Source organism: Orycteropus afer, unplaced genomic scaffold, assembly GCF_000298275.1.
Source record: "Orycteropus afer afer isolate SDZICR_OR568_19922 unplaced genomic scaffold, OryAfe1.0 scaffold00197, whole genome shotgun sequence".
NCBI classification, from domain to species: Eukaryota; Metazoa; Chordata; class Mammalia; order Tubulidentata; family Orycteropodidae; genus Orycteropus; species Orycteropus afer.
The window spans coordinates 4,693,377-4,702,352 of NW_006921784.1; the positions used below are offsets into that span (position 1 = coordinate 4,693,377).

Sequence of the window (8,976 nt, forward strand, 5' to 3'; positions counted from 1 at the left end):
TACATTTCCTCTGACTGCGTCTCTCCTGTTCTCCACCCCTTCTCTTACAAAGACCCCTATGGGTACATTGTGCCCATCTGGATGATCCAGGGTGACCTTCCCCTCACAAACTTAATCACATCTGCAGAATCCTCTTTGCCATTGTAAAGTAACATGCACAGGTTTTGGGGACTGGGATGTAGACCTCTCTGGGAGTCTGTTATTCCATCTACCGTTGTAGGTTCTCTTATGTCTTAGGGCTCCCTGGTTGCATCTGGGTGGCATCAGGTCGGTTCTGCTTCTTGGCAACCCCACGTGATAGAGGAGAACTGCTCTGTGGAGTCTCTTAGGCTGTGAGTCTTACAGGAGCGGGTTGCCAGGTCTTTTCTCCACAGAGCAGCTGTTGGGTTTGAAACACTAATGCTGCAGTTAGCAGCTGAATGCTTCACTCTTGCACCACTGGGGCTCCTTCTTGGGTTTCTAGTGTGCCATAAATCATAAATCTAAACACATTTTTCTTCCGTGTATTTAAAGTGCTTAGCACAATTCTCGGCTCATCAAGTTCTTGACAGGTTTTGTTGATCCACAAAGATTCCTCTTTTCATTGTGATCAGAGATCTAGGCGCATGATGTGATTCGGTGATAGAACTCCGAGTAGAAACCTTAGAAATGACACCAATCACACTTTAACTAGTGACAAGTTTTTTTTAAAAAAATAGTAATACTGTGTTTTCAATGATTGTTTCAAAGCATATAGGTTCCCATTTGACAATTTCTGTACAAATTGTTCAGTGACATTAGTTACATTTTTCAGAGCGTGTTAGCATTCTCTTTTATTGCGTGCTGGCGGTTCCGTTTCCAGCGCTCTAGTTTCCCTGCCCCCTTATCATCTGATCTTTGGCCTCAGAGTAACTGTTGACCTTTTGGTCTCCTAGGTGATGTTTTAGTGGACCACCGTACTCCTGGGTAATGTCCTTTATTTTGTGTGCCAGCTTGTTACTTCGCTAAAAGCTGACTGCAGGGGAACGAGTGGAAATTTGGCCATGCTCTTCTACCTGTCTTTGACTTTGTGCTTTGCAAATTTTGAAAAGACTTCAAAGAAATTTTTCTGTTTCCCAGTAACCAAGGATGTCTCTAAACAGCCATTTAGTGATGCTGGGGATTTGGCAGTGTTGTTAGTGGGCTCTTCATAAAGTCCTGAATGTGTTTCTAGGTTCTTTAGTGTAAGTCGAAGTAGGTGTGTCACGAGGGTTTGGAAACCCAACAGTGTTGGACACTAATCTAGTTGCTGTTGTCGGTAGTTGGTACTCAGTGCTTGATTTATGGCGTTGCATCGTTCTTTAGATTGGCATCTCTGTGGGGGCTGTGCGAGTGTTCTCTCCCCACATTGTTGGGTTGTCCACCTTCAGTGACCACTGCTTACACAGCAGTGAGGCAGTGTCCATAAGGTTTGTTTATAGTGGTCCATTATTTTCTCCCAGTGCTCAGCTTGTTGTGCTGAAGGGACCTTTTCCAGGGATTGCAAATCCTCTCCCTTCTTTAATTTTAAGTTTTGAGGCTAGTTTTGGCTGTTAAATTTGAGAAATGCAAGATAGATGGATGGATGGATGGATAGCTAAGCAGCAGCAGCAGCAAGCCCCTGTGCAGCCGATGCGTTGACATGGTATCTCCGTTTTATTTCCTAGATGCACCCACTGGGCCTGTGTAATAACAATGATGAAGAGGACTTGTATGAATATGGTTGGGTAGGAGTGGTGAAGCTGGAACAGCCAGAATTGGATCCGAAACCATGCCTCACCGTCCTGGGCAAGGTAAGCCCCAGTCCCCCTCCCCTCCAGATCACGCCGATTCCGGTTGGTGGTCTCCACCCTTGCATTTCCCCGTTCCTCATGTAGGTGGTTAGGAAGACGAGCTGTGTCGGCGGAGTGCTCTTTTCCCAGCTGAAGTCCTGGGTTGAGGACTGAGGCATGTCAGCGTGCTGCTTGCCACACTGTTTGTGTGTCAGGCTCTGTGGGACATTGGTCCACCACTGGGCCGCTACGTGGCCTTGGACAAATTGGTTCCCCTCTTTCAGCCTCAATTTCTTTGTCTCTGAAATGAGTTGATGATAGGAATTCACAATCCCTTATGTGACACCCTTAGAGCCAGCTGTGTCACAATTCAGAGATTTGGGGATTTTAGAAGGTATCGTATGCATATACTTTATATTAAATAACCCTTGGAGGATCTGGGGCAGTGCTTTGTAATCAGACACATTGATATTTAAGTAGCAAGACATACAGATATTCCCATTAAATGGGATAATTAAATCTAAATAACCTAGTGCTGGCTCAGATCAGCTTTGCCCCCAAACGAGTTCAGATCCATTTAGTTTTGCTGTCAGATAATGATGGAAAAATGTTTAGGTTTTAGAGCATTTTTCATTTTGGAATGGCAGACAGGAATTACGGCTCTGTATTAGACAATTTCCCTCATAGACTGGTTAGGAGGATGAGATGAGGTCCAGAGGTCCAAAGGCCTAACACATAGTAAGCTCACAAAAGAGTGTTTGTTGCCGTTGGCCATTGTCATCCCATCTCATTCAGAGGTGCTAAAGAGACTTACTGGCTAAGAAAGTCAGCATTACTTTTCACTACAATGTAAGATAGAAATACATTTACTTTAGAAGGTCATTCATCAAGCATCTTAAGATGTGACAGGTAACCGTCTGTTTTACCCTGGATTGTTCTGTTAAAGGGAAAGCTGTCGAGAAAGTTATTAAAACCTTGGTGAAATCTAAGTGTCCATCAACCGAGGAATGGATAACCAAACCGTGGTATAATGTAGACTCTGCAAAACACTGAATAGCGTGAATGAACTTGTAGGACATTATGGTGAGTGAAATAAGTCAATCACAGAAGGATAAATATTGTATGAGTCCACTATTGTAAAAAGTCAAGGAAAGGTTTATATATGGGAGGAAAGGAAAAGGAAAATTGCTAGATAGGTTTAAAAATATATATATATATATCTATATGTATGTATGTATGTATACACACACAAACACATATATGTACACGTGTATATATATATGTGTGTGTGTGTATGTATATGTATGTATGTATGTATGTATGTATGTATATATATATGAGCAGCTCTGGTAGCATAGTAGCATAGTGGCTAAGGCACTTGACTGCTAACCAGAAGGCTGGCGGTTCAAATCCACCAGCCACTCCTTGGAAGGAAGATGGGGCAATCTACTTCCGTAGTGATACTGCCTTAGAAACCCAAGGAGGGGTCACTGTGAGTTGGATCCCACTCCACGATGGCAGCGAGTGGACCAGAGGTAGGAGGGAGGGGGAACGGGGAAGCTTTTGTTTGCGGGGCATTGAATTTATGCTAATGGTGGTGGACTATTTAGGAAAAGAACAGCAATAATGGTGGCACAAAATGGAAAATGTCATCAACGTCCCTGAGCTGTAAACAGGGAAGTTGTTATGTTGATGAATGTGTATGTTTGCACCACAATAAAAGTGAAAAAAACCTTGGTTAGAGGGAAAGTATCCTTAGTGTCTTTTTTGTATTCTTAAAAGATGCTGTTTTAGGCCCTGTGGGGAGATAGTTGGTCCTAGTTCCTACCTCCTAGAACTTGCAGTCTCTTGGGAATTCCACCCAAGAGAGGAAATGGTTTCGCTGCAGGTTGCTAGATTTGAAAATGCTCTGGTCAGTGTTTCCCAGAGCTCTGTTGCCCAGGAGACTCTCACAGGTCCACTCTGATTTTTGTGTCCTGCTTGTCTTCTGGGAAGCTTCAGAGCATGTGTCAAGTTCCTCTGCCCTTTGGGGAAAAACACAGGAATTGTTATTACCTATTAGATTTACAGTTCAAGAAACTGAATCACGACATTTCAGGTGGCCCAGGCCCTGATACTTCTTCATTAAAAAAAGTTGGCCAGAGTTGCTTAGTGATGGTAGGAGAGCAGTGACCCCCAAAAGAATATGCGAGTGTTTTCCTGGGAGAAATGCCAGTTCCATTCAAAGGTTAGGAACAGGGCTTTCCTTGTAGGTAGTATGCTCCTAGTAGAATATTCCCTCCTCTACTTAATCTCTGCACGGCTGAAGATGCATTGCACTCGTCTGGTGGGGCGCCACCTTTGCTGTATCTGTAAATGAGTTGGCACGCGGCTCACAGTGGGTCACCCTGCTGTTCTCTCGTGGTTTAGTGATGGAGGGACTTACTGAAGTTGCTCAAAGAACCCAACCATTTCCTCCTCCGGCTGCAACAACCATCCAGTGGTTTTATTTGGAGAGTTCTGTATGGTTTGGCCTGCTGGCCTGTGAAGCAAAGGGGAATGAAAACTCTAGACGTATATATGTTGAATCATTATGTACCTCTTGGGTTTATTCATTTGCCAAATATTTCTTGAATGTGGAGGCTCAGAGGCGAAGCACGTGGTTCTCCCTGCTTGCAAGAAACAGCCCATCAGCTTGCTGTTTCTGAAGGCTGTGTGGCCCCCGCCTACTGAATTTACCTCTGGATAAAATCATTAGCAAAAAAGCTTGGGCTGGACAAACCAGAAGGGTTTCACTTGTGTTTCAGACCTGGGACGTGCCGGAGCTGCAGTGAGGCAGATGTCTCTCTCATCTTCTTAAAGGGTGGTTGCTCTTAGCTTCCGTTTTCTTAACTTTGCTAACTGTATATTCTGTGTTCTTGAGCCTCCAAGGGTACAGAAGGCAGAGTGCTCCTCAGGACAGGGCGACTCCCTGCAGATGGTGTGGTTTCTGAGCCCTTTCTTTGCCCTTGGAGGCTACCTCAAGAAGAGGTGGGCAGTAGAGAGGCATCAGCAGCAAAGGAGGAAGTTACAGCCAAGTGGTCAATGTGGAGGCAGGAGGAACTCTTCCGGGTCGTGTTGAGACTTGTTGAAAACCATAGGGGGGAAGACTGTCAGCCACAGAGTGTCAGGCCTTTGGAAAAGCCTGTGGGAGTGAAGGAAGGCTGGCCCCGAGATACAGAGCAGGCTCGCAGGCTCACTGAGGGTCCCCCCTCCCCCGCCAAGCCCCACCTTTCCACAGAAAACGCCAAAGGGCAAACCCTTGAAATGAGAGAGGAATGCTCTAAATTAAAAAAAAAAAGAAAAAGAAAGAAAGAAATGTAAATGCCTCTTCAGGAGTTCAAATAAAGCTTCATCTTAAGAGCAAAGACATAAACTCATCACCTTGGGTTATTACCAAGAGCTTTTGAACTCCTTAGAAAAGAACATTATAAACTGAAGAGAGATAGATGATTTATGGTCCCTTCCTCCTCATCTTTTGGATTCTGGAGGTGCAGACAGTAGGATCAGCTAGGGAGGAACAGTCGGGGTGCGGGGGAGCCATCCACAGGGGAGCGGCAGCCAGGGCGCCCAGGCCAGCCCTGCCTCAGAGCAGATGAGGACGCATCTCTTCAGCTCTCTGGGCCTCTGTTTCCTCAGTGACTGTGAGGAGGCGGTTCTGGATTCATTGTGCTTCTGGTATTTTGAGCTTCCGTATTGTATTTAAAATTTTTTCTTGGCATTCCAGCTTGGGGAGATTCTAGTTGCAGCATTAGCGAGTCTCTTATTTGCACAGGGAGACACAGCTCAGGGGGCAGGAGTGCATAGGAAAGAAGTAACCACAGGGAGGAAGTGGGAAGAGAGCTGTTACACTGTAGGGAATTGCAGTCAATGTCTTGAAACAAAACGTGTCTGAACTGCTATATGGAAAATGAATTTGGTCTGACAACTTTCACCCAAATCACAATAAAAATTTAAAAAATAAAAAAAGATGTTTCCTACTCTGGTAGTGTAGTGCCTAAGGCACTTGACTGCTAACCAGAGGGCTGGCGGTTCAAACCCACCAGCCACTTCTCAGAAGGAAGGTTGGGCAATCTACTTGTGTAGTGATACTGCCTCAGAAACCCAAGGAGGGGTCGCTATGAGTCGGGTCCAGCTCGATGGCACGTAACAACAACAGCAACAGCAACAACAACAGGCACAGTCCTTAGAACAATCAGCGGGAGATCAGAAGGGCAGTATTTGTCCAGGGAGATAGCCCAGAGGGCAGGCAGGCATAGGAGAGAAGGACACAGGGAAGAGATACCTAACCACAGGGAGCAAAGGTGGGAAGAGAACTGTTACGTCATGAAACAAAGTGTGTGTGAACTGCCCTATGGAAGATGAATTTGCTGTGTAAACTTTCACCCAAATCACAGTAAAAAATAATTTTAGAAAATACCCTTACCAGGGAATGCAAGTCCTCTTCTAAAGGTAAGCTGAAGTGGGTTTCTGGTCAAAAGGCTAGAAGGCTCTGCAAACTGATTTTCAGGAGTGTTTGCCTAAATTCCTCCCATATCTGGTGGAAAAGGAAAGCAAGAAAGGAACTTTGTCAAATGAATCTCATCAGGGGGAAAAGATTGGCGTGACACAAAGGAAAAACTCAGGGAAATACCACTTTGCTTCTAAGGTCACAATCTAATTTGAAACTTCCAAACTTTTCACTCAGTGCTTTTCTTCTACACCTAAATCTTCTGGGAAACTATTGATTAAAAGCCTCCGTTCAGCCCAATAGGACTTTTTTTTCCTTTTTTTTTTTTTAAGTAGATCAGAGACTTTTAGAGCTAAAAAAAAAGGCTAACTGAAACCATTCTTTGAAATCCACTGGGAGTCTTAGGGGAATTTGGAAGATGGAGTGAATAGAACAAATAGTGTGGCTGCTAGCCCGAGGACACAGGCCGCTGGCCGCTTCCCCGGACCGGGGAAGCCTGGCCGGGACGTGCCTCCCTGCCGCTGTCCATCCCAAATGACCCAGGTCTCAATGGAAACTGGGATCACAGATGGGGCTGTCCTGGGAAACCAGAGATGGTGTGACGGGCCAGCTGAAAAGCTCATCAAAACCAACTCATGTCCTTGTCTGCTCTTCTTTTTTTAAATCAACATTAAAAAAAAAAAATTGGTTGTTGCTGCTGACAGTACCCAGCAGGAGAACATACGCCCGTTCAGCAGCTCCTCCACGTACAACCCAGTGACATTGACGACATTCTTTGAGTTGTGCGAGCGAATTGTTCTTCCTCCATTGACGTGAACCCACCGCCCCCAAGCTTCCTGCCTAAGCTTTCAGATTGCTCTTGTCAATATGGTCTCATGCAGATAGTTCTTTAATTAAAAGACTACAACACACAAGACCTTTGTCTGCTTTGGGGAAGATGTTTTGAAGTATACTTAATACGTTAATTACCAGTCCCAGGGAGGTTGACCCGAAACAGATTCACAGGTGCAAAGGTAGATGGACTATGGGGACATGGGAGAGCGTCAGGTCTGCTAGCCCGGATCATAGGACGTTCTCGGACTCCAGGCAGACTCACTTTCTCCTCTTCTTCTGTCTTTTGTCTTGGTTTCCTTCCTTTCTTTTTTCTTTTTTTTAACTTTTATTGTGGTGAAAACATACACAACGACATTCGCCACCATAACAACTTCCCTATTTACAGCTCAGGGACATTGATGAATTTTCCACGTTGTGCCACCATTACTGTTATCCTGTTCCAGAATATTCCACCACCTATTAACCTATTGGTCTAAACTTAATCCCCTCTAAACAAAAGCTTCCCCTTTCTCCCTCACTCCTGCCTCTGGTAACCACTAATAATCTTAGGTTTCTCTCTCTCTCTCTCTCTGTATATATATATATAAACCAAACTCACTGCCGTCGAGTTGGATCCAATTCATAGCGACCCCTCCTTAGGTTTCCGAGGCGGTATCACTACGGAAGTAGATTGCCCAGCCTTTCTTAGTGGCTGGTGGGTTTGAACCGCCAGTCTGGTTACTAGTCAAATGCCTTAGGCCCACCCCCAACCTACCTAGAAAATTTCCCTCCCTTCCCTTCCCATCCCAGGTAACCAACAAACAAAGTTTCCTTCTGTGTAGAAACCTTTCCTTGACTTTTACGATAATAAACTAACACACTACTTGCTCTTCGATGACTGACTTATTTCCCTCAGCACAGTGTCCTCCAAGTTCATCTGTGTTCTGCAGTTTTTGCGGATTCTACATTATTCTTTAGTGTTGCATAGTATTCCATTGTATGTATGTCTTGTGTTGGTTTTCTTTCCAAAAAGCGATCTATATTATTTAATAAAAGGTGTGGGGGAACGTTCTTCTTTGGTAATTTTGTTTTCCAATCAAACACTGGGCTGTGTGGTCTGAGTAATGTGTTTTGTGCTGTGTCTTAAGTTCGAGGCTGTCCAAACAACTGCTTTGGGGTACTGAAATATTTTAAATTAGGCATCAATTTTTGCTAGTTATAAAGGTAATAATACGGTTTATGTGCATTCCAGTCATCCTAAGTATTGTTGAATAAAATAAAATTCTAGGCAACCTAGAAAACTTGTGCTGTTTCTTGTGAGGTTTTCTTGGACTTCACTATCACACAACTTGTGATATGCAGATGACACAAGCTTGCTTGCTGGAGGCAAAGAGGACTTGAAGCACTTACTGATGAAAGAGTATAGCCTTTAATGTGGATTACACCTCAGCATACAGAAAGCAAAAATCCTCCCAACTAGACCAGAATGCAACATCATGATAAACAGAAAATACTGAGGTATTAAGGATTTCGTTTTACTTGGATCCACATCCAACCCCTGTGGAAGCAGCAATTAAGACTACAAATGGATTGTGTTGGGCAACTCTGCTGCAAAAGACCTCTTTAAAGAGTTAAAAAGCAAAGATGTCACCTTGAGGACTAAGGTGGGACTGACCCAAGCCATGGTATTTCCATCACCTCGTATGCATGTGAAAGCTGGACAATGAAGAAAAAAGACTGAAGAAGTGATGCCTTTGAGTTACAGTGTTGGCAAAGACTATTGAGTATACTGTGGTCTGCCGGGACAGACAAGCTCTCTTGGAAGAAGTACAGCCAGAATGCTCCTTAGAAGTAGGGATGGTGAGACTTTATCCCACATACTTGGAACATGTTATAAGGAGGGACCAGTTTCTGGAGAAGGGCATC

General features: G+C 44.4%; 1 protein-coding gene across 1 annotated transcript in view; it reads left to right on the plus strand.

Moving 5' to 3' along the window:
- Positions 1-1,664: 1,664 nt before the first annotated feature.
- ZNRF3 (zinc and ring finger 3) overlaps positions 1,665-8,976 on the plus strand; it is an 85,946-nt gene continuing 78,634 nt past the window's right edge. Inside the window, exon 1 of the mRNA XM_007947956.2 lies at positions 1,665-1,790. Coding sequence (XP_007946147.1) covers positions 1,665-1,790 — 126 coding nt within the window. The remainder of the gene's footprint in view (positions 1,791-8,976) is intronic.